This window comes from Chelonia mydas, chromosome 9, assembly GCF_015237465.2.
Source record: "Chelonia mydas isolate rCheMyd1 chromosome 9, rCheMyd1.pri.v2, whole genome shotgun sequence".
NCBI lineage: Eukaryota > Metazoa > Chordata > Testudines > Cheloniidae > Chelonia > Chelonia mydas.
In genome coordinates this window covers 15408918-15434439 of record NC_057855.1, presented here as the reverse complement: position 1 = coordinate 15434439, position 25522 = coordinate 15408918, and the positions used below count along the sequence as shown (strand labels likewise).

General features: G+C 42.0%; 1 protein-coding gene across 1 annotated transcript in view; it reads left to right on the top strand.

Moving 5' to 3' along the window:
- The window catches only part of FNDC3B (fibronectin type III domain containing 3B), a 354949-nt gene that overhangs the window by 50273 nt on the left and 279154 nt on the right, over window positions 1-25522 (top strand). The window contains exon 2 of the mRNA XM_037908819.2: window positions 23055-23193. Coding sequence (XP_037764747.1) covers window positions 23083-23193 — 111 coding nt within the window. The 5' untranslated portion in view covers window positions 23055-23082. The remainder of the gene's footprint in view (window positions 1-23054; window positions 23194-25522) is intronic.

The following is a 25522-nucleotide window of genomic DNA, read 5'->3' as shown; positions in this document are numbered from 1 at the left end:
ATGAGCTGATCTAACCCGTTTTCTGTAGTAAGTGGAATGTTTTGCTCTGGCTACCCTGTTTGACAATAGTTTTATGATCTTCAGAAAAAGATGTATACCCCAAAGTCCATGATTTAGAATATACATAATGGGTTTTTGATAAAGTCAGTAACTAGGAACACAAAGCAAGATTAGATGTGAAGTTTTGACCACAGGGCTTTTCTCAGGCAGTGGAAAATATTGGTCAGAATTCATTAAGGATGAGGAAATTTCCTTAGTGAACGTTAAGAGTGGGGGATGAGATGTTGTACAGCTGTCTACAGAGGTTTGGAGGGTTTCCCTGGAACACCATGCAGTGCTTACATAGTCATCAGCAGATTTGGGGGGAAAAAAACGAAAAACACACACACGGGTGACTTAAGAGTTGTGTTTTTCCATTTGCTTGAATAACTGCTGTTAAGAGTCTTTATGTTAGATTTCTTGAATAGACTTGATATGCATGAGAAAAATAACTGAGGGATGTGTTATAGTTGAGCGATCAGATAATATTGTTTGATTTTTATACTGGAAATGAAAACAACATCTCAGAAAGGCTGTAGGAAAAGAGTTGTTAATAACAAAAGAAAAACATCCACCCTGCCCCCAAACCAGAAGTTTGCCAAGAAGGGTAGAACTCAGCTTATTCTCCAGATTTGAGAGAGAGTAGAGCTTGGAGATGCATGGTTTAATGGACTAGGGTTCTGTTTGTTGATATATTCTTCACATTGTTAGTAAAAAATCCGCATGTTTTTCTGCTCTGTGCTGTCAAACAAGTGTGTTCATGTAGGGGTTAAGAGTGTGAATGCTGGAGGAGATAGGGTGTACACTTCTATTTGTGGTACAAATGTGACAGTCTCCTGCTTGCTAACACAGACTTATAGATACGTACATGGGCAATGTCCTTTCTGGATTTTAGAAGGCAGCAGAATATATGCCTTTTCCATTATTCATCAAGATCAAAATGGCCTCTTGTGATGTAGATTTTCAAAACACAACTACATTTCAACACACCACTTTGAAAATGTGCTCCACAATTAAGTTAGTTTGATTTTATTGAAGTAAATGGCTTCAGGTTGGCTCCATGACTCCAAGTAAACTCCCTTGACAGAATCTGTTTCTGCCCATGTTCCTTCAGCTTCTACTCCAATTGTTTAAAGAGAAGCTGCTGCCAAGATGTCCTCATTTGCTGTTACAAGTGACACTCTCCAGAACCTCACATGTCAACAGAGAGGTTATAATCCTTATAGTTTTGGTCCAAAAGAGATGGAACTTTGGTGGTACTGAAAGTCACTAATCACTACTGTTTGCTTTAAAGCTGTGGAGTGCTGAAGTGGAAGAACTCCTTCAAAAAAGACATGGATCTAGAATAAGGTCTTTCACTCCATTGGGATCTGCTCAGATTTCTTCTGTGCTGTGCAAAGTGATGTATATGTCCAGAAAATGTTGAAGATGAGAGAGAGAGAGATTAAACATGGTGAAGTGGGGAAAATTGAGGGAAGTCATTCGTACATTATGTAAGACATTGCAGAAAACAAAAACTTCCTAATAGATTTTCTCAGTATTGTTGCACAAGTAAAACAACAGCTTTAAGTACCTTGTGTCTCATTGCTGAGGCCAGCTCTAAGTTGTTCTGAACTCTTTTTTGAAGAGCTTCAACATCTGACTCTCTCTGATTGCTGGAATTATGGCGGAATTGTGCATCATTCCTACCTACTCACTGGCCTCAAAAACAGCTTACTTTTTATTTTTTACCACATCATTTTTCCCACTTTCCCACCCCAGCCAAGTCTTTGCCTATTTCTTGAGCTGATTTCTAACCACAGTTTTAGAGACTCTTAAATGTTCAGAATTATTCTCCCCTATTTTCTCAGACATTTGCACTTGTGAGTTCTAGCTGGACTAGAACCAGAATCACTAAAATGCTGCAGGAAAGCATGTGCTATGGCATTTTTGTCTGAGACAGAAATCCGGTGAGACAGTCTGGTCTCAAGAAATTTCTCACCTCAGGCTTGCGGACTTGAGACGTCTCAATAAATGTCAAGACTTTTGAACCCTTGTCTGAAATGGACTGTACTTGCCATTCATTTGAAGATTATCCATGATTAATTTCCGTGTCCTTTCAGCTAGCCCATCCCTAGGACTGTATAATACATGAGCCTTTGTTTTATGCTGTGGCAGGCTTTCTGGTTATTTGTAACTGTTAAGTTAACCTGAGAAGATGGTAAATTTCTTTACTAATAATCAGTGGTGATAGATGGGAGTGTGGAAAGAAGAGAATTCTTGTATAGTTGTGGTATGAAAGGCTTTTCAGCAGGAGGGCTGAAAGAAATATCCTCCCTACAATAGGAAGACAGGGAAGTTTACAGTTCCCTGCTGTTTCATGAGAATATTAGGTTGCTATGACAATATTAACGATATTAGGATGGTATTTGAGCTGGAGGAAAAAAAGGATCGAACATAAATTAAGTGCCCTGTTATTGGCCTAGGATGCCTGTTAATATAATTAAGTGTCTCACTTATATAAAACACACAATTAAGAGATGATTTCATTTTGGCATTTTAAAAATTAATTATATTGCGCTTCATGGAAGCAATTTATATAAAGAGTAGACTTTTTTTTTTTTAAATTGTTGTTAATGCAGTTTATTCCAAGCAGTTTCTTTGCTGAGTAGAATTACAAAGAGGTGCTGACATATACACTAAACACATGCAGGCATGTATAGTTTTCTGCAGACTTGAAAGCATTTCTCTCTTTTCAGGGAGAACTTGCCCTGTGAAGTGTATACAATATTATCCTCTAGGAGGGAGAAAACAGAATGGGATGGGGAAAAATATTCTGCAGCAATTCCAATGAAGCTCTCATTCCCCTGACCACATCAACATTGCCATTTACAGTAGGATCCATAGAGCTGCCTCCCTCATGCAAAAGCGAGCTTTCATCTTAAGTAATACTTACTGGACAGCTCTCAAGAATACAGCAGAGCTTTAACTGCAAGATTCTCAGGGATTTTAATGCAAATCACACATTCCTACACCCTGTTCTCCCATACACACCTGTGAAAATATACCCCTAAGTATCCTAAATAAAAGTGAAATTGGGGATATGCCTGTTGCATGAAGCTAGACAGTTATAGCCATCTTTTTTTTTTTAATGGAATCCATTCATTGGAATGCATACTATGAATAACCCAAACGGCATAAGTCTGCCCCAGAGGTGTAGACTTAAGATTAAATATGCGTATGAATAATTTTATTTTAAAGCATTTAATTTGAATGCATTAGAGCTGGGTATCATTGGGGAAATAAAGACTGAAAATAGTCAACCAAGAGCTGCATAACCATCTCATACATCCTTCACAGTTACTTGTTTGTAGCTTTTATTAAAAATTAGGAGTCACATTCATCCCTGGTGTCACTATGGTGAAGTCAGTAAAGTTTAGGGATGAAGTTAGTCCAAAGAGTAGTTCGCTTTGAACCTCTCATTATTGCCCTGTATTTCTCAGAATTCTTCCCTTATTTGTCTCCATTACATTAAAACAGGTTTCTTGTCCTTAGCTTTGCACTTTCTTCCGTTCCTCTCTTCAGGCCTGGAATGCCTGATTCCAACTGATCCATAAAGTAGCTAACCCACCCTACGTCAAATCTTTCTTCAGAACCCATTTTGACTGTGATGCCTACATGATACTGCCAAGTGATAACGTAGGTAGATGGCAAGTACGAACTTCAGTTATTTATCTTGTGTGTTTATATTTGATAATTTATTATTGTTTGTTTTTATAAATTAACTGTCTCGAAACCATCCAGCTGTGTATATAGGCGGCCTCTCTAAAAGCATGTTGTTAAGGTTTCTTGCATCCTCTCTTCCTTTTTCCTTCTGAATGTTTGTTACAGCTGCTGTCTTAAATTAGACCATAAGCTCTTTGTGGCAATGACTTTTACTCTGTTTCTACAGAGCCTTGCACAATAGGTCCCTGGTTTCACTTGGGGCCTCTGGGCATTTCTGTATTAGAAACTGATTTTTTAAATTTTTTTTTTAAATCCCCTTTCGTACCTTTTTTGAAAACTTTGCTCAAGAAGATAGTTGTCCAGACGCTCTGAAAATAATGTGCTATGAATTGATCATTTTAGTTTGTGTAGTGGAGCTCAAGTGACCTTTCTGGAGCTTTTCAGCCATTTTTCAATACTTGAAAAACGGTTTGCATAAGTTCTGCTGACATCCTTCCTTTTGCTGCTGCTTTTTTTTTTTTTTAAAGACTTTGGTGCCTCTTCATGTCCTCTTTACCTTGAAAGTTGCAGTAAATCCCAAAGCTGGAATATTAAGAAATGTTAATTTACAAAGAGTTATTCATAACTTATTAACCAATAACTCCCACTTATTAGGAATGTTGCTCCTGAATGCATACTGGGCATACTGAGGGAAGAGCATCTGTTTCCCCTGGCTCAGTGCCACCCGGACTGCATTTCGGCCAACAGTGCTGGGTTTTGTGTATTATTTTTTTTAAAGTGGAGTCATTTTCTAGTTTAATATAAAAACTTGTCTAGTAATTGGCCGTACTTCTTATCACCAGGAACAGTACTAATTTAGTTTTGCTGACAACAGCTACCTCTGACTCCCACTGCTCTGATGAATCAGCGCCTCTGGAGGTGACTGACAGGAGACCCTGCAGCCAGATGTGCTGAATTAGCTTTGCAAGAGAAGGGTAGATTCAAAGATAAAATAATGCCAGTTAAAAAAGGGAATGGAGATAGGTGGGAAGAGAACTGGTGCTATATAGTTGCTCTTTCTAGCAAAACATTCTAGTTATACCTAGGGCCTGATTCTCATTTACACTGAGGCTGCTTTAAATTGCTCTGGCAGTATAAGAGGCCTTTAAGAATCAGGCCCATGGGCTGCATTACTAACCTACAAGATTGCCTAGATGCTGGTAAGACTGTTCTCATTTATTCATTGTTGTGCTTGGTGCTGTACAGACAAATAAAACTTGGTCCTTGTCCTAATGTTTTTACAATTAAGGAGTCCAATTTGACTCGTGCTAACTTCAGTGAGACTTAGATGTTCTGCAGTTTACATACATAGGTTAGTTTATTACTAGATTTTCTTCATGAAGTGTTTTATTACACATCGGATGATTGCAATTATTTGTAAGTAAAAAAATCAGAGGTCTTGTGTGATAATGACCATATTTTGGCTCAGGTCTGGTTTACAATTGCGTCAGTTTGCTATCTGATACGTTACACATCAGGGGTTGAGGGTTCAGTACACAGCAGGATTTGAGGGTTCAGTCTTGCTTTCGCAAAATCATAGACTTAATATAATAGGTCTCTTCCAGCACTGTTGTAGAGCAATTTGAAGTCCAAAATTATTTTGTTTTAGGAACTACTTCAGATATCTGCAAGTGTACTGTCTCTTTGAAAGTGTCATCCAGAGGAGCATCATCTGACCAAGTTATGACCTTATTATTCAACTCTGGAGATTCATTGGTAGAATTTTAGATTGTTGCCTTTTGAAAAATTGCTGATCTATCTCCAGTCTGGATTGTAGCTGTGAGCGCTCATTCCCGGAACTTTGCATACTGTTGTAAATCAGGACTAACTCCAGTGTAGTCATTGGCATTGCAGTCACGTAAAACTGGAGTGAGATCAAATTCAGCCCTATTTCTTCAACTTCACATTTTATTAATAAAAAGTGTTCAGTAACTACCTTTTTGTTATTGGTTTTCAAGCATCATTATTTTTAATAGTCTGACATTTTACAGTTGTAACTAATATGAAAAAGCTGAGTGGTTTGCTTTTCCTCTTAAGATCCAGTGAATTGCTCTTTTTGCCATGAGGAGATAGATATCTTTTTATTATTTTCAGTTGAATACATAATTACTGCCTGTTAAGTGGTGGTGTTTTAGTCCACCTCAAACATACATAAAACCACCAAAATGCATTGTATCTTTCTGTGTTGTACCATTTTGTACACTTTTTTCCAAAAATAACTCAGAAAATCAAAGAAGTTATTGGAGCATTTTGTTCTCTGTTGTACCAAACTGAGGCAGCACAAGAGGATGTTTTATCTATCCTGTTTTTCCCTCCTGATATTGGAAGGTATTTGCTTTGTTTTATTCTGAAATCCAGGCAATTAGAGCCTGAGAATGTGACGTTTACAGTGGTTCGACATTTCCAGTGATAGAAATTCCACCAGCTACTATACAGAGGTGCTCCATTCCAGTAGCTGTTCCAGGTTCTCTCTGTGAATGCCTATTGTTCAATCCCTGGGTTGAATGGGAGATTTGTGTGAAGTGGTTTCCCACAATAATACAATGTACTACTCACTGTCAATACCACTTCAACTAGGGGGCCAGACTAACAGTAAATGGCTAAAGTTAAAGAAGACTGCCTTGCGAAAAGGTGTGCAGAAAGCAAGTTGTTAATGGAATCTGCTGTATTTATTTTCTGTTGCTTGTTTGCTAGAGATGTACATAAACATTTAAATCTTGTGGGGGGAAAGTAGCTTTTTAGTTAAATTGATCCATGTCAATAGTCTGAAATCAATTACTGTAGATGAATTATGACTGGCTTACCTTTGACATTTTTGTGTGATAATACAAAATATTAATAATTTAAATGAGACAAGAAATGCTTCCATGGTCTTAACAAACCAGTTTTACTGGGGAGGAGGGTAAGGTCGGAGGGGAGGATTCTGCATCGCTGAACTGTGACATTAATCTAACTGTGACCCTAAATACTTTTCAGACACTAGCTGTGGGCTTAAAAAAATTTAGGTGAAGCATGTACCATATCTGCCTTCAGGTCTTCATATGAATATTACATGTGAGAAACATGCTTGTCTGTGATACAGATAGCCTAAGGCAGGGGTTCTCAACCTTTTTCTTTCTGAGACACCCCCCCAACATACTATAGTATGTTGTATAGTAAAGTTGTATAGTATGTTGTATACTCATAGTATAGTAAAACTCCAGAGCCCAGTGGGGGGACCTCAGGGCTCCTGCCTTCAGCCACCATGTGTGTATTGGGGCCCTCAGGGCTCAGCTGCAGGGTGGGGTGGGCTTGGGGCTTCTGCTCCGCAGGGCCCCGGGGCTCTTGGCTTTAGATCTGGGGGGAGTGCCAGGGTTCGGAGCTTCAGCCCCATGGCTCCATTCCTGGCTTCAGCCCTGCAGGGCACTGGGGTTTGAGGCACGCAGCTCCGGCCCTGCAGCTCCATTTCTGACATCAGCCCTGCACGTGCTCCCCATGGCTCTGCTCCTGGTTTCAGCCCCGTGGGGCCTTGGGGCCTCACGCTTCAGCCGCAGGGCCCTGTGTCCCCCTGAAACCAGCTTGCGGCCCCCTAGTTGAGAACTGCTGACCTAAGGCCCTGCTCAACTTTATGCCTTATTGACTTCAGTGGAAGGCCCCCAGTGGCACAGCACTCTTCCTTCTGTGGCTTGCCAGCTCTTTAGCGATAAGCTGCAGAGTAGGATGATCCTGCGTCTTTCCTGCGCTCTTTGAGGTGGTTTGTAGTAGTTCAGAAGAGCAGAGGGGTTGTGGGTATGGTTCAATGTGCTCTTACCCCTTTCATCTTGTGAACTTGTGTGGAAGTTGGCCACAATCTTGCCAATAGACATTGTTCTTGTTCTTCAAATGGTTTTTATTCAGGGAGCAGGGAGAGAGGAAGCAGATGAATATCCATATTTGAGGGAAGTCACATGCAAGGTTATGAAATGTATGCATGTTTTTACCTTTATAAAATAATCATTTGGCAGAAATTTAAAGGGACATGCCAAAAAGGTCAGTTTGATCCCGAGTCAATCTTAAAACTGTTATAATTTGTTAAGCTCCACAAAATATTTGAAAATCCAGCAACCACCAATAGCCACTGCTGTGTTAGGTCCGCCTGGTGTTAGGTCTGCCTGGTGTCTTTATTTAAAGAGGTGGTATGGTGCATCCTGTGATCATTAGAAAAGGAGGAAGAAAGATGCTCTTGTTTGGGAGAAGGAGAAGGGATACAATAGGCAAGGAAAGACTAACTATTTTTAGCTCCTAGAAGACATTTATAAACAGGTAAAGAAAAAAATTCTCGTAAAATAGCTTAAAGTTTTATTTGTAGTTTGGCTATCTGTAATTTCAGTGATATAAGCTTATGACAGTTTGAATGACAGTGTCCATTAAGCACTGTTTTCATTTCACAGAGCAACGGTGTATCTATAAAGTAACTGATTTATCAGAAAAGCAGGGTAATTTAGCTATAATACTATCCACGCAAATGGAATGCTGTGAATCCATGGGTTATTTTGTTCAGGTGTTCTCATTATAGATCTTAATTGATTTTATTAGGTCAGATTTGCTCCTGGTGTAGCTCATGGATGTGAATGAATTTGATGCCATTGTGTTTTATCTGAGTTCATATCCCTTTTTGGCATGTTAATTGTGTAGGGCCACACACACACCAGGAAGAATGTTTGTAAATTTTCAACACTGCACAAGGTATCTTGGGACAGTAGAAAACAACATGGAAAAAGGCTAGCAGAGTTGCATTATTTCTTTAATGATTAAGGACTCCTCTGCGTACCAGCCTGCTGACTTTGTTCTCGTACTTTGTCAGAGGTATCATACATTGATTAGTTTTAGTTGCCTCATAGTATAATGCCATTTAAACTAATTTCCTTATTCTTAAACGTCTCCTTTCCTGTTATGCTGTTGTAGTCATGATATTTGCACCTAGTTAACAACATGTTGGATGTTCTCTGTGCCTCCTTCCCGTATAATTGACTTATTGAATGTCAGGTTCTTTTCTATTTACTTTGGCTTCAACAAATGAAATAGTGCAAACATTAGACTGGAAAAATTGATTCTCAAAAATGATATTGTGCACAAAATTGACTTTTTTTTGCTGGGCTAGAAATTAGAATAGTGTTTAGCACCTGTGGTTATGGTAAATTTTCACTGAGTAAATTAAAATTCCCTTCCCAGGGATAGAATGGTGTAACCTATTTAGATCAGAGATGGGCCAAAGCTGCAAATTTAAAACAGATTTTGCTCCTTCGCCCCTTTTCCGAAATTGAAAGTTAGGCGTCAAGTTGCTGATTTAGGCCCATTTCTACTGCACCTAGTAACCTATTCTCCATACAGTACATGAGATTGAACTGGAAAATGATTCTTTCCCAAATACAGGAGGCTTAATTCATTAATAATGCCGACTCTGGCCCTAATTCTGCACTCGTGTGAGTGCTGCCACATTGAAGTCGCTGTTGGATTAGACTTCGAGGGTGGGATTTTCAAAAGCACCTAACTGATTTAGGAGCACAACTCCCATTGATTTTCAATGGGAGTCAGAGGGACTGGTGGTCCAAAGTCAGGTGTAGAGCTGGTTGGAATATTTTTGATTAAACTTTTGTTGTTTTTGTTGAAATATGCTACTTAATAATGTATTGATTTTGATGAAGTCTCTGAGGGGAAAGTTTCTGAGGTTCAGGTTGGACTTTCCAGTGAGAAAGACAGGTCCGAACTGAAAACTGACTTTTTAAATAAAAAAAATTGTAGGTTTTGACAAAATTACATTTTGCGAAAATGTTCAGAAGGTTTTATTTTTTGTTCCAATGTGGGGAAAAAACAAACAAACTTCAAAAATTATTGTGGGAAAGGAATTGTTGTCCACCATCCAGCTCTACGTAGGTCCTTTAGACAATCCCAACCATTATCCCGTTTTAAAGTTGTAATACAACATTTAACCAACTGCATTTTGTATATATATTTTTAAACTTAAACACTTGTTTTCATTTATCTGAGTGTTTTCTACATGGCAGTTCTGATAGGGTAATCTGATATTTGTGACACTGTTGTAGAGAAACAATGGCCATCCATTTTCTAAAATGCCAGTTAGTTTTTCAATCAGACATTCCTGCGTCTTATATTCGTTTTGAAAAGAAATAAAGGATGAAGATCAGTTTGGCACAAAGATCTGTCTTATCCTAACCAATCCAATTAAAACATATGAATTGTTACAAATAGGTCTGTCTCTTGGGTTGCTTTCAGATTAACCTACCATGTTTGCAATTAGACAAAGAAAGAATGCTTTTAGGTTTAAGTCGTCTTTCGGACAGATGTGATTTAACTAGGCTAATGAACACACATCAGACGAGAAGACAAATTCCAGACTATTTGTTCCCTGACCAGCCAGCTGTGTGCATACCTCCAGGTACTGCTCATGTCTCAAGAGGCTTTTCCTACATGAACAATTATCACCACTCCTGCTTGCATTCAAGTGGCAAGCCATGGCAAGAGTTTTTCTTGCATACAGCTGCACTTGCTGCAGAGCTGGAGTATACTGTTCACCTGGAATAAAAATAGAATCACATTGTACATGTTGATTTAGATACATTTTGTGAAATATGTTTTTAAATAATAACATCTGAAAGGCTGACTGGATTCATTAACTGGGGTTTGTAAAAGCACTTTGAAGCTAGTATGCGGGTGCTGAGTATTATTAATAATAACACATAAAAGAAGCACTTTAGGAAGGTCAGAAGCCTTACTAATGGGAAAACTTGAAGTGGCTGGGTGCCTAACATGCACTTTTCAGTTCTCTTTCTCCAGCAGAGGCAGTTCAAAATCATCCCAGTTGAAAAGCCCTAATCTTATCATGTTGGGAATCTGACTTCTCTAATTAGCAAGACAGAACTACTGTGCTACCAATGCTCATACATTTAAAAGAACTGACATGCTTTCTAGAAGTGTACTAAACTGTACCAAGGAAACATTCCTTTTTATGGAAGAATACTTTGCACTGCAGTTATTGCCTGTTCAATGCAGGAAAATGAAATAAAATGAATTTTTCCCTTACCAAGCCTCCTTTTTATTTATTTACTTTTTTTCTTACTGCAAGTACTTCTGGAAACATTTGAGTACTAGTTCTTTTAGTTCTTATGAAGTGTCAGATAACACGTCTCACATATTAAGTCCAATGACTTTAAGGGGACAAATCTTTATAAGCACTGAGAACCTTCCAGGGGTCTTTAGCAGAGGTCTGAACCTTTCAAGGTTTGGCCTCTTTGCAAGTAAGGGTGCTCATCACCTCCCAGGATCAGACACTTAGGTCAGGTCTACACTAAAAATGCTGCTGCCCTCCCATCGACAGAGCACTGTCTACACCGGGGGTTAGGTCGGTATAACCATGTCGCTCGTGGGTGTGGAATTTTCACAGCCCTTGCAATGCCATTATACCATTGTAAGTTTGTAGTGTAGACCTGGCCTTATTTTTATATTATCTCTTAACTTCTCTGTTTTGCCAGCATGATATACATAGCCTCTGATGATTTCCTGTGAAGTTACAATGTCCACGCTGTCCTTGGCTACTTTGCTTTTGGGTAGGTGTTGGCAATGAGCAGATCGGAAGGATGTGAATTAACTTCCTGCGGAAGATGGTTAGTGTTGCTGGAATGTAAATGGTGGGGAAGGAGAGTCTGTTAGATTATATGTAAACTATATGTATCTTAAAACATTCAGGTTTCAGAGTAGCAGCCGTGTTAGTCTGTATCCACAAAAGAAAAGGAGTACTTGTGGCACCTTAGAGACTAACAAATTTATTTGAGCATAAGCTTTTGTAAGCTTATGCTCAAATAAATTTGTTAGTCTCTAAGGTGCCACAAGTACTCCTTTTTTTAGAACATTCAGGTGCACATTCAAAATGGAGAAAATCCCCTTCCGTCATGTGCATGTATGTGAGAATTACAGCAAACTAGATTATCTTCTTCAGTTGTTACCATGAGAGTGATTTAGTTGTTTTCATTTGAGATTCTATTATGTTACTTTTTTAGTCACTGTCGGTACTTATCTAAAAGCTATTTCTAGCATCTCTGGGTGGGTCAGGAAGTGCAACTTCATTTGCAGAGTCAGGATCCTGAAGTGTGAGTCGGGATGATTACTTTTTAAAGGCAATAGATGTCTTGGGATAAAAAGGCAGAGCAACTTTTGTTGCAGAATTCTTTGGATAAAACTGGTATTTTGGAATAGTATGTGTGGTGGACCCAGATTTGGTTGTTTGGATTTCTTTCTTAGGACGATACAGTACCATGTTCACTTCATCTTGAGAAGTAATTTGCAAAATTTAAAAACCAATTGTTTAAAAGCCATGCATATTAAAGGTAATTGAGGAGGAAGTGTTCTGCAACAATCCTCTTCTGTTTTTCTCTTCTTGTGGGCAATCTCTGGGTTTCTGTGGTGGCAATAATGTACAATCTTAAACTCATATGTGGTGATCTAAGAAATGGGATGATCTAGTGGTTTGAGAATGTGATTGGAAGCTAGGAGCTCTTGAATTCTAGCTCTAGCTCTCTGCTGGAGCCCTCCAGCTTTCTCCTCATTGGGTTACCTTGGGCAAGTCACTGAGATTTTCTTTCCCTGTTTCTACATCTGTAACATTAGTATAGTACCTACTTACCTGTCTTGCAGGGAGGTTGTGAGGATTAATTAGATAATGTTTGTAAAGCACTTTGAAGAGATATAGGACTGCCTTGTCAGCAATCCCTTGGAGTTCGAGGGTGATTGTCTTCCGTAAAGTGATAGTCAGTTATTGCTGGTGGATGCACAGGTGGCTAATGAGACCAATCCGGAATCCACATGTCTTGTCACAGTTGGGGGAGACGTTTCCCAGTGGAAGGGTTGGAGCTGGATTGTTGAGTCAGACTGCAGTGCATTCTTTCCTCTCCCGTTTCTCTGTTTCCTGTTGTCTTTGTTGGATCTCTAAATACTGGAATCCTTGAAATATGCACCAGTGGATTGTGACCTTGATGTGGTGGAATGGCTTGTGTGTTCCCATGATCCTGAGAGCAATGCCATCAGGAGTCTCTGTCATTGCTGGCAGAGTCATCTAAAGTAGCAAGGTGTGGAAGGTGAGGTTCCAGATGACCAGTGATACAATTCCCTCCCCCTCTTTCTGCCCACTTAGCAAGTCCTCAGTGGCAGAGCAGGTGATGAAGAGACAGTTCCTCTCAATAGCTTTGAAGGCAGATGAAGGCTGCAACAGGATGAAGGTCTCTAGTTGTCTTGGTTTCCTTGCCTTTGGATTATGATCCTCATCCTGGCAAGTACTATGTGGACACTGGTGTGCAATGGTGTCCCACATCACAAGAAATTACATACAGGCATCTTCCATATTCAGGTCTGACACCTGTGGTGATCAGCAAGTGGCGTCGGGAACAGGACAGTGATGACTGGAAGCTCCTTGTCCTGGACTAGCATGGAGTCGATGCTCCGCATACTGTGACCAGCATCGTTCACCCTCTCGCCGATTTCCTTCTAGATGTCGGTCCCGATCACTGTCACCATGGGAACACTCCCCATCTTATTGCTGGTCCCCCGGCACCGTTCCCCCTGACGCCAGTCTCCCAGGCACCGAGACCATTCTCCCCAGTACAGTCGCTGGTCAGTTATGCCTGGCCAGCAATCATGGCTAGCCACAACCAGTAAACAGACTCAGGCATCAACGGCTCCTCCCTGGTTGCCAGAAGGTGGTTCCTCTGGCACAGAGGCCCAGTTCAGCTCATCGTCCTGGTCTTAGCGATGGGATTGGGCACTGGAGCCTGCTCCGTCATCCAGGGCACTGCAGTGGCAGCAAGGCCATTGCAGTGGCTGTATTGGGGAGCGTGGAGTGATCCCGTGATGACGATGCCCCCTTCACATCACTCCTCGGGGGCTGCGTAGGAGCAACAGCCAGTGGTCCTACTGGCACTGGGTCTGGTACTGGAAGCCCATTCCAAGGTCAGGGTAGAGGATCCCGTACCCACCCCTAAACCTCCTTCTCCTGCGGCAGCCGAGCCTCAGTGCCTCCACTGGAGTCAAAGTCTTCTTCATCTTCCCCGGACGAGGCGGGCCCGGGACCTTCCAGGGCTAGCCCCCCGGATGATTTTAGGGAGCATCAAGCCCTTCTCCAGCAGGTGGCCAAGAACTTGGGGTTGGAAGTGCACGAGATGACGGAGCAGGAGGATACCCTTTTCAATGTCCTCTTGGCCTCCACGCCCGCCCAGGTTGCCTTGCCCATACACGACGGGGTCCTCAAGATTGTCAAGTCACTGTGGCAGTCCCCTTCCTCCATCCCGCCCAGCTCGAAATGGGCAGAGAAAAAATACTTTTCCTGGCCAAAGGTTTTGACTACCTTTATACTCACCCACCTCCGGGCTTGTTGGTTGTGTCTGTGGCCAATGAAAAGGACAAGCAGGTCCCCACCGTTTCCACTCCAAAAAATAAAGAAGTCAAAAAACTCAATTTATTTGGCAGAAAAATTTATTCAACAGCGAGCCTACAATTCCAGGTGGCAAACCATCAGGCCCTGCTGGGCCGATATAATGGTAATCTTTGGGACAGTCTTAAAAAGTTCTCGGATTCCCTTCCTCAGGGTCAGGCTCAAAAATCTGGCACGCTGGTAGAGGAATGTACTGCGGCAGCCAGATGTTCTCTACAAATGGGATGGGACTCAGCGGCAAGGGTGGTCGCATTGGCTGTGGTCATGCGACATGGTTCCTGGCTCCAGACGTGGGCTTCTCCTAGGAGATGCAGGCCTCGATTCAGGACCTCCCCTTTGACGGAGTTGGGCTGTTCTCTGATCAGACAGATGCCAGGCTACACGGGTTGAAGGATACCAAGGCTACCCTTCACGCATTGGGCATGCATACCCCCACAGTCTGCCAGAAAGCCATTCCGGCCTCCACCGCCGTCAAGACCTTGGCAAGCCCATCAGGGATCTGCAAGAAGAAGGGATGCTGGGTTTAGCCGTTGCCGCCCTTCTTCCTCCCGCTTGCCAGCCTAGCCCGGAGCCACTAAACACCCGGGGGGCCAGAAGCGATCGTTTTGAGGGTGTGCTCGAGAGCGACACCCCAGTCATCCATCTGGATCCTGCCTATCCTTTCCTCAACCGTCTTTCCCGTACCAGCCGGCCTGGTTGTGGGTTACGTCAGGTTACGTCACCGTTGGGTTCTGGACATAGCAGCTCGAGGCTATACCCTGCAGTTTTTGGATACCCCTACTTCCCGACCCACTGCTTTCCCGTCTCTCTTCAGGGACCCCTCTCATGAGCAACTCCAGGTTCAGGAGGTCAACAAGCTCCTGCAGTTGGGGGCTGTGGAGGTGGTTCCTCGGGAAATGGAAGGAAGAGGATTCTATTTCTGATACTTCCTAATCCTGAAGGCCAAGAGGGGCCTCAGACCCATCCTGGACCTGCGTGGCCTCAACAAGTCTCTCAAGAAGATGGAGTTCTGCATGGTCTCCCTGGCCTCCATTATCCCTTCCCTGGATCCAGGGGACTGGTATGCTGTTCTTGATTTCAAGGATGCTTACTTCCACGTCTCCATATTCCTGGGACACACACGTTTCCTGCATTTCATAGTGGACAGGCAACACTTCCAATTCACAGTGCTACCCTTTGGCCTGTCGTCGGTCCCCAGGGTGTTCACTAAATGCGTAGTGCCAGTAGTAGCTTACCTCAGACGTCGGGGATCCAGATCTTTCTGTATCTCAATGACTGGCTCATCAAGGGCAGGTCTCCAGAGCAGGTGCAAAGAAGCCTCGATCTGGTGTGCTCCACCTGCAGTGACCTGGGCCTGTTAATAAACATAGGAAAGTCCATGTTAATGCCGGTCCAGTGCACAGAGTTTATCGGATCGGTTATTCACTCCATGTCAGACAGGGCCTTCCTTCCGGAAGCGCGCTTTTAAGCCATGTCGAATCTCATAGCCCACATAAGGAGGCATCTGATCACGACGGCCTACATATGTCTGTGGCTGATGGGCCACATGGCAACATGCAAGTACGTGGTCAGTCATGCACAGTTTCATTTGCGACCCTTGCAGATGTGGCTGACAATGGTTTACGTTCCCAGTAGGCACCCCCTGGACCGAATGGTCACAGTACCGAACCACGTCCTCTTGTCCATGGACTGGTGGCTAGGTCCCAAGTCAGTGCTGCAGGGAGTTCCCTTTGTGTCCCCAGCACCGTCGCTCACCCTGGTCTCGGATGCTTCGGACCTGCCCTGGGGGGCCCACCCGGGTGAGCTCAACACCCAGGGCCGCTGGCTGCAGCATGATCTAGCCCTTCATATCAATGTCAGGGAGCTCAAGGCAGTGCACCTGATCTGTGAAGCATTCTTGCCCCACCTGAGAGACAAGGTTGTGCAGGTCCTCATGGAAAGTGCAGCTGCAACGTATTACATCAACATGCAGGGTGGCGCCAGGTCTTTGGTCCTGTGTCGTGGGTTGCTCAGCCTCCGGAACTTTTGCATGCGGCATGCCATCCATCTGGTGGGCACCCACCTACCTGGAACCAACAGTGTTCTGGCATGTCACCTCAGCAGGACCTCTTCGTCTCGCCAAGAATGGTCCCTCCATCCAGAGGTGGTCAGCCTGATCTTCCAAAGGTCGGGGACTCCCCAGGTGGACCTGTTTGCATCTAGATGGAACAGAAAGTGCCACGTATTCTGTTCGCTGCATGGCAGGGACAAGGGATCCCTATCAGACGCCTTCTTGATTCCGTGGTCGGGAACGCTGACATACGCTGTTCCGCCAGTGCTGCTTATCCACAGGGTCCTATTAAAGGTAAAGCAAGACAAAGCTTCTGTCATCCTCATAGCCACAGAGTGGCCTCGCCAGCACTGGTTCAGCATGCTGCCGAGTCTTTCAGTAGCCGACCTGCTGCAGTTACCTCTCCGACCAGATCTGCTGTCCCAGAGCCACGGCAGTCTGCTGCACTCGAACCTGGCATCACTGCACCTGAAGGCGTGGCTGCTTCGTGGCTAAGTATGGATGAGCGAGGGTGCTCTGCTGCAGTCCAACAGGTCCTGCTGGGCAGCAGGAAGCCTTCTACCAGGGATACCTGTGTGGTAAAGTGGAAGCGCTTCACATGTTGGGCCTTGGACAAGCACATTCGTCCAGAGGCAGCCCCACTGCAGGACATTCTGGACTATTTGTTGCATCTTAAGCTCCAGGGCTTGTCATTGTCTTCGGTCAAGGTACATCTGGTGACCATTTTGGTGTTCTGTCCTCCGTTTCAGGGCAGGTCGATCTTTGCCCATCCCATGACAGCGTGCTTCCTGAAGGGTCTGGAGCGCCTTTACCTGCATGTCCAGGACCTGGTCCCCCCCGTGGGACCTGAAACTTGTGCTTTCAAAGCTCATGTACACCCCCCTGCCCCACCACACACACACCGCTGCTCGAACCCGTAGCTTCCTGCTCCCTTCTGCTTCTCTTCTGGAAGGTCTCATTCTTGGTTGCTATAACTTTGGCCCAGCAGGTGTCCGAGATCAGGGCGCTCACGTCGGAGCCGCCTTATACAGTCTTCTATAAGGACAAAGTCCAGCTGCGTCTGCACCTGGCTTTTCTGACCAAGGTCGTTTCGCAGTTCCACACTGGCCAAGACATTTACTTAGTGGTCCTCTGTCCAAAGCCTCATGAATCAGATGAGGACCACAGTTGCATGCGCTGGACATCAGACTGGCGCTGGCCTTCTACATTGATAGAACACACCCAGTCCTACGGGTACCACTAAGGCAAAAATCTCTGATGGCCGCGTACGTGGGTGTGCGCACACCTAGAATGGAATGAGCAACACATCTAGAAGAACAACAGTTACAAAAGGTAGGTAACCATTTTTTTTAATAGAAACCAGTTCATAAAGCTAAATATTTAGAAGAACTATTACTTTGCTAGGTTCTCATTTTGGAATTCTGTCTACCTTAGCAGGAAGAGGTTTTTTAGTTTTGTAAAAGAGAGAAGGTGGAAATATCATGAATTATCTTGGCTTGTACCATAATTAAAGTGAAGTCAAAACCTTCTAAGAAAAATTAGATCGTTAGGCTGTCTCAATATGTTTAAACTCCTCTTGGAATTTAAGGATAACTGTCTTAACAAATTGGGTCACGTTAATTCATCATACATGGAAATTTGTTTTGGATAGTTCTACTTTGTTCTTCTGTGTTTTTAAGTTTCCATCTGTTGTCACATGCAACTAGTATATGTATTACGAATTCATATATTGAATCAATAAGGAAACTTAAGGATCATCAACTTATTTTGTGAGAGGTAGGACATTGCATTACGAAGTAGAAGATCAGATCGAGGGACGTGATCGTTCCCCTCTATTCGACATTGGTGAGGCCTCATCTGGAGTACTGTGTCCAGTTTTGAGCCCCACACTACAAGAAGGATGTGAAAAAATTGGAAAGAGTCCAGCGGAGGGCAACAAAAATGATTAGGGGACTGAAACACATGACTTATGAGGAGAGGCTGAGGGAACTGGGGATGTTTAGTCTGTGGAAGAGAAGAATGAGGGGGGATTTGATAGTTGCTTTCAACTACCTGAAAGGGGGTTCCAAAGAGGATGGCTCTAGACTGTTCTCAGTGGTAGCAGATGACAGAACAAGGAGTAATGGTCTCAAGTTGCAGTGGGAGAGATTTAGGTTGGATATTAGGAAAAACTTTTTCACTAGGAGGGTGGTGAAACACTGGAATGCGTTACCTAGGGAGGTGGTGGAATCTCCTTCCCTAGAAGTTTTTAAGGTCAGGCTTGACAAAGCCCTGGCTGGGATGATTTAGATGGGGATCAGCCCTGCTTTGAGCAGGGGGTTGGACTAGATGACCTCCTGAGTTCCCTTCCAACCCTGATATTCTATGATTCTATGATTTTATGATCAGGTTCACAGTATTGACTAGTAAACATCAAAAGGTTTGGAACTTAGTTTGGGTGGAGAAGCATCCAAAAGCTTGGATGCTTATCCTTACTTCCTTGGTCAAGAAACTGAGCTGAAAACCTTATGAAATTTCTAGTATTTCCTGGATATAACTAGCTTGAAAAAACACAGTCTCTCTCACTGAATAGTGGTATTTCCGTATCCTGTTTCAGCCAAACCTTGGGAATGCAGACACTCAGGAAATATTTTCTAAAAGTTTAAATTTATTCAACTTTTTAGAACCTGAAAAAACGTTGGGGTTTTGTTTGATTCAGGCTTTGGGTTAGTTTATGGTAGTTCATATTTTAAGGAAAGCAGAGAAGTTCTCATGTCCTGAACTCGGAATTTGTTTTCCCAGCCCCTGGGCCTGGAGTTTTCTTGCAAGTAACATGCTTGACTTCTTAGAGACAAAGTTGATCACAGTTCTTGCATACTGACCTGTGTATGACAATCAAATTAATGAAACTGGTTGTGTGAGAGCAGCTGTTGCATGGGGGCATGGGGAGGATGTTGGCAAATTTGAAAAATAAATTGTTTTCCTCTTTTTAATCAAGAATCAGTCCGAAAGAGAAACCTAATGGGTCAGTATCTGAAGCTGGTTCTAACACTTTAGGGCTTGATACATTAAAGTCTATGGTATAATTTCAACTGGGACTTCAATTGTTGTATTTACACTAAGGCTTTCTGGTGAAAATTTCTCACCATTGTTAAAAACCTGGTGCACTTCCACCTAGTGTAAAGAAGGTTCCTATGGTTGCCAGCGATTTCAACAGCATGCTATCTAACCATGCAGAGAACAGGTCTACATGACCGTGTTGGAAAATGATGATGGCCAACAGTGCCTTGTCAACAACTAGTGTTGCCAGTATTGGTGGAGTTGCACCAGTATTGGCAATAGGAGGAAACTTTTCTGGAAAAAAAAAAAAAAAAGGATAGTGTAGACATGGCCATAGTGAGAATGTAACTACTAACCTTTAAATAATGACATTCAGCAAATACACGTCAGCACATTGGTTTGTTGTGCCTGGAGTGGAGAAATTTACTATGGAAAAATATAGTTTCAAACTACAATCTATGTTTAAATAAATAAAAATGGTATTGCATTATTTTGAGATAAAAAATCTCTCTTTTAAAACTCAAACTTCCAGATTCAGACTGGATGGATTTGTCATTTATTTGTACATGCATTTTAATGTGTTTATAATGGCTCTTGTCAGCGTTGCAATCCTTTCAGAACTCCTTCATGAAGTTATATGTATACACTCAAAAAAATGAATTGAGGACATATGTGCTCTAGATTGGCTTGCCAGTAAATGCCAGAGAAGGCTCACTATTGTGACGCTATCCTCTATGTATGATTGATGAACTCACAATGAAAGTCTTCATGGACCAGGGATACAATTAGCTGTTGCATGAATTAATCCACTTTAATTGGAAAACAACTAGAGTCATGTTTTTTGCTAAGTGATCTGTACAACCAGGACACAAAATGGTTACAGCTAGGTTTTGCAGGGCCTTGGTTCTATTGCCAATCCCCAGCGATTAAAAATGATGAATTGTGGGACCTCCAATATTGTGAGATTTTAAATAATTTTGGAGTTTGATTATATTCTGGGTTTTGAGTTTGTAGGGTTCATATTTTCAAACTTTTCTCCACAATCCTGAGAGCTAGAAAATTTTAAAAAAATGAAAGCTGAGATTTTCATGTAATCACCTGGCTCCAGGATCTGGGGCTTTAAGAAGCCCCTGGGATATTGCAAGACTTGCAGTAAAAATTGTGAGAATTGGCAAAACTGCCTTGGTGAAGAAAGGTGTGCAGGGCCTCAAGCAGACTTTTGTAGGTCACATGACAAGTAGAGAAGACTTTATCAGCTGCCAGCTTTACGTTTCAGAGCCAAGGAGATTTTGGCAGATGATGGATGGGTTGGATCATGGTGCTTGATGTTGTGAGCCAGGGAGGTATTTGGTTTCCAGATTCCTTTTTTATGTGTGTAGTCACTGTGGGTCAATCAATATGTGGGGCAAATGGTATAGGGTTGTGATATAGGCCCACACTAATGCTTGACCCAGGCCTAGAATGAGACTTAAAAACAAAGACATCGACTTATTGTTTAGCTGGTCAATAGTTGATATATGTCTGCCTTTTGTTTGTTACGTTATGTTACTCTTCCAACTTGGTGAGAATTTGTGTCCTATAATTGGGTCTCAGATAAAAGAAGGAGAATCTGTCATTTTGAAATAGATACCCTCTATTTATATCAATTTGGAGTGACAATTAGAAAAGCTGTATTTTCAGGATAGTGAGAACATCAGAAAGAACTATGTGAATCATGCAAAATTTGGCACCAGCTACATTAAAATAGCCTTTACAGATGTATGCCAGAGGAAGGGTAATGGTGCTGAGCAGGACACTTGTTTTAGAAGAGATGTAGGTTGGTTCACCATCACTTTCTATGTGTAAAGATGCTTGACATGATAAGAGTGAAAGGTTCAACGCTATTCAGCTTAAGGGGGTGCAGAGTTTTAAATAGGCAATTGAATCATTCTCAGTACACAAGTGGGCTGTCTCAGTTAATCAGAATATTCACTCATGGTCTGATTTATTCTCTGATTATTAGATTGCTCTGCAGCTGACTGGATTTTAATGCTGAGCTCTGGATGGGCTCATTTTCAACAGATCTAAGTAAATAAGTATATAATGGTGAAGAGAGAGCATATTTCAGTGTCCCATCCATTTACATTTAAACATGGCTTTTAAAAATCTAAATTTAAACACTAGCAGCAGGAGAGGGAGTGGCTTAGTGGTCTGTGTATCAGGTTGTAAATATCTAGACTCCATGGAGCCACAGGTTCTAATCCCGACAGGGTTGATTTAGCTTCTCACCCTTCCTATAGTAGATAAATTGAATTCCACACTATTTATGTTGTATGGCTCTTGTAGCTGGAACTTTAAAGGGCAAAGTTCTGTCTATTCCATGGAGACATTAGATCCTACAACACTCTCCCCATGAATAGGTTTTCCTTTTTTTTTTCTCCCCCCCAAAATTTCTCTTCTGCACAGAGCTGTTCAGCACTATGTGTGCCAGTTATTTACCTGGCTACTACGCTTCACCACAATTGTTAGGTTTTCCTACCTGAATTTTATTGATGCTGTATATTAGTCATTTGTAAGCATTTTGGGATTCTTTGGCATGAAAGTATCAGAGGGATAGCTGTGTTAGTCTGGATCTGTAAAAGCGGCAAATAGTCCCGTGGCACCTTATAGACTAACAGATATATTGGAGCATAAGCTTTCGTGGGTGAATACCGACTTTGTCGGTCATGCCATGCATCCGACAAAGTGGGTATTCACCCACGAAAGCTTATGCTCCAATACGTCTGTTAGTCTTTAAGCTGCCACAGGCTTTGGCATGAAAAGCATTAAATAAATTTGATTAGCATTAGGATCATGGGGATTTGTACAAAGGTCTTCTTCCTTTGCTGTGATAAATTACTTGACTTTAGGTCCTATCATTTATTCATTAAGGAACTGGATTATTGCCTTGTAAAACAGCATGATGTTACTATTAACTGAATTATAAGACTTGTTATTATAAAGCTTTCATCTGATTTTTAGCAACTTTTCTTATGTAACGTTTCAAATAATTATCTGCGAGGGATGGTATTATAGTGAAGGTGGTGTGTTTCATTACAAATTCTTCTTATTTGCTGTCCTACACAGTGGTCCACTTCCTACATATTGGATAAGATTCTAGGCAAGAGCTTTCTCTTCCTTTGTGTCACAATTAAGTGGGGACCACTGAAAATTTTAAGTTTGCTCTTTTTACAATTCATGTTGTCTGTAGAAGTGCTATCAAGGGATTAAAAGCACTTGGCTCTTGCTGTATCGTAATGTCAAGAGAAATAGAACCTCTTATGAATGTTAAATATGCAAAGGAAGCAGGTTCCAAGAACTACCTTACAGAGTGAGCATTGTGTTGTTACAAATCAACAGACTGAACCATAAGCTACTCATACTGTCATTCAGAAATTTCAGATCTGGGATGAAGGCTCTGGCTGAAGATATTAATGCTTGAAAAGCCCTGAAGAAAAAGAGTAAAGACGTCACCATGTTTATTTTGCTGAATACTAATTCTGGAATGTTTGTTAGAAAGCAATGAATTTATCCATGACATGATCTGAAAGCCATTAACAGTCCTCTCATCTAGTTTCCCTTGCCACAGGATATACCTTTCTAAGCAAGTGGGGTTAATGGGCAGGGTACCACTCTACTGAAGCGTGAATAGATTTTTCTTAGTTTACATTTAGAAGAAAATTAATTTAAAACATGTCTGTCTTGCAGGAAGCCCGTTGAGGAAAATTCTCCATGAATGTACGTCACAATGATGATGACCGACCAAATTCCGCTGGAGCTGCCACCATTGCTGAATGGGGAGGTAGCCATGATGCCTCATATAGTGAATGGAGACGGATCACAGCAGGTCAGTAAGCTTTGTGGGATGAGTCGGAATTTAAGAGCTATTGAATGGTCTGAATGTGACCTGTTTACAGGCCAGATAGTGACTTTGGTGCATGGGTTTGGTTCCCATTAACTTCACGGAGAACTGTTCCATGTATTTGAGGGCAGAATTTGGCCCAAATACTGGAATGCTTACACTGAGGCCTGGATATTGTATTGCATCACTGCTTTTGCAATGATCAGTTCCATCTGGTGTTTAAATATATTCACTGGAATTCAAAATAATGGGACAAAATTGTTAAACTTTGGTGCCTGACATTAGGCATCTAGTTCCATATTAATATTAATTTTGGGCACTTACGTTTGAACAATTTGGCCATAAAAACTTAATAGGGATGGACCTGAACTGAAACCTGTGTATAAACACCTGTAAAATTTGGGAGTGTTTGAAATCCAACCCAGATCTGTATGTGGATTATGCAAATTGTACATTACTGTCCCTCTTATTTTCTGCCTGTGGCACATGATAGTTCAGCATCCAGAGGGCTGTTCTACCTTGGTCTAAATTCAGTTGTTGGGGTTAGTATGCAGGTGATGGTTGTAGCCATTGATATGGTCAGACTTGATGATCTGGTGGTCCCTGCTAGCCTTAGGTTCCATGAAATGGCCTGCTGTCTTTATAATAGGTTGAATCAAAACTTTGGATCCAGATATCACTTCACTTTGAGGTATTCAAAATCCAGACCTGAATCCTTTTTGAAAAGATACTGAACCATCATCTTGAATCTAGATTAGTCTCCACTAATGATGATTTTTCTCCTCAGGTAAGGTTTTAAAAGAGAATCTGAGACATGAATTTTGAGGTGAAATAGACATGAATTGAGCTCCATGAAATTAGTTAAACTCATGTGCAATAGATTTCTTGAATTAAATTTCTGTTTTGGAATTTGAATGTTGCAGTATTTGCTAATATATGGCTGTGGTTTTAAGACATGTGTTTACAACTCTCCAATGTACTTCTAATGATGGAAAAGTTATGGAAATGATTTATAATATTCCAGATGATGTTTACAAAACTGATGCACCTTTTATGCTTACTTTTTTCCACAGAGGCTAATTCTGAACACTGTATGTGCAGAATGTTGTTCTTGTTTAGTCATCAGTTTAAAAGGATTGAGCCAGATCGGGGCATAGGGAAATCTGATCTTGTGTTAATAAGCGCTCAGCCACCAAGTCACTTCTGCCTAATATTGTTAGTAGGTCCCCAAGAGAGGTGCCTAATTATCATGATGAAGATCACACCTACACCAGTGTTTCTTCAGACACACCAGTTCTGTGCCCATCACTTTTTACTCTGTGCACTTCGCAAGTAAGGAAGGGAGTTGGTATACAGTGTGCATGAGATGTATCATTTCACTATGGCATATAGAAGACTCTGCTTAATACTTAACTGTACTTGCCCTCACATTTAGGGTGAGATTTTAACTTCCCCTTTTTCTGGTCCTACCTCAGTGAGTGGCCCTTAGCTTCTACTCATAGTGGAGTGCAACCAATCTGCGTACTCTGCTGGGAACCTTGCAAGAACTTGCAGGCTTCTAACGGCTTCATTCCTGCACAGTAGTTAAACAGCTGCATCTGGACTTGTTAACGGGACTTCTTTAGAAACTGAATGAATAAGGAGCTACAAATATTTGTGATACAGTCCTTCAGATCGGTTTACTGTTTTGAATTGCTTCTGCATTTTGTTCACAAAAACAGATAAAGGTCAACCAGACTGGGAATACAGGATCCTCTTTTGAATCAAGTGCAGCTTTATTTGATAGATCAGGAACATAGGCTAACCTTTTTCTCGTCCCACCACCCCACCGCGGGGCTGAAGTCCCAAGCACCGGCAAGCACACCCCAGCTCTTGAAGGTCTGAAGATTGTTGTATGCAGCTCGGAGGGTCAGTAAGTTTGGCCACTCCTGCTATATGTAAAAGAGCCTTCACTGGGAGACTTAAATCAGCTTCTCTGTGTTTGTATGTATTAGGGTGACCAGATGACCCGATTTTATAGGGACAGTCCTGATTTTTGGGTCTTTTTCTCACATAGGCACCTATTACCCCCCACCTCCGGCCCCAATTTTTGACGCTTGCTATCTGGTCAGCCTAGTATGTATGCATGTTATTTTAAAGTTATCATGTGTATTCAGCCTTTTAGCAGCTTCTCATATCACAGATGGTATATATTCCTTGGAGGCCTTTTCCTTCTCTATACCAGTAGATGACTTTTTACAAAGCAGCTCAGTTTGCTGATGTCTCCTTAGCTGCAGAATACAGGAAAACTCAGATGTAATGAGTGACATCAAAA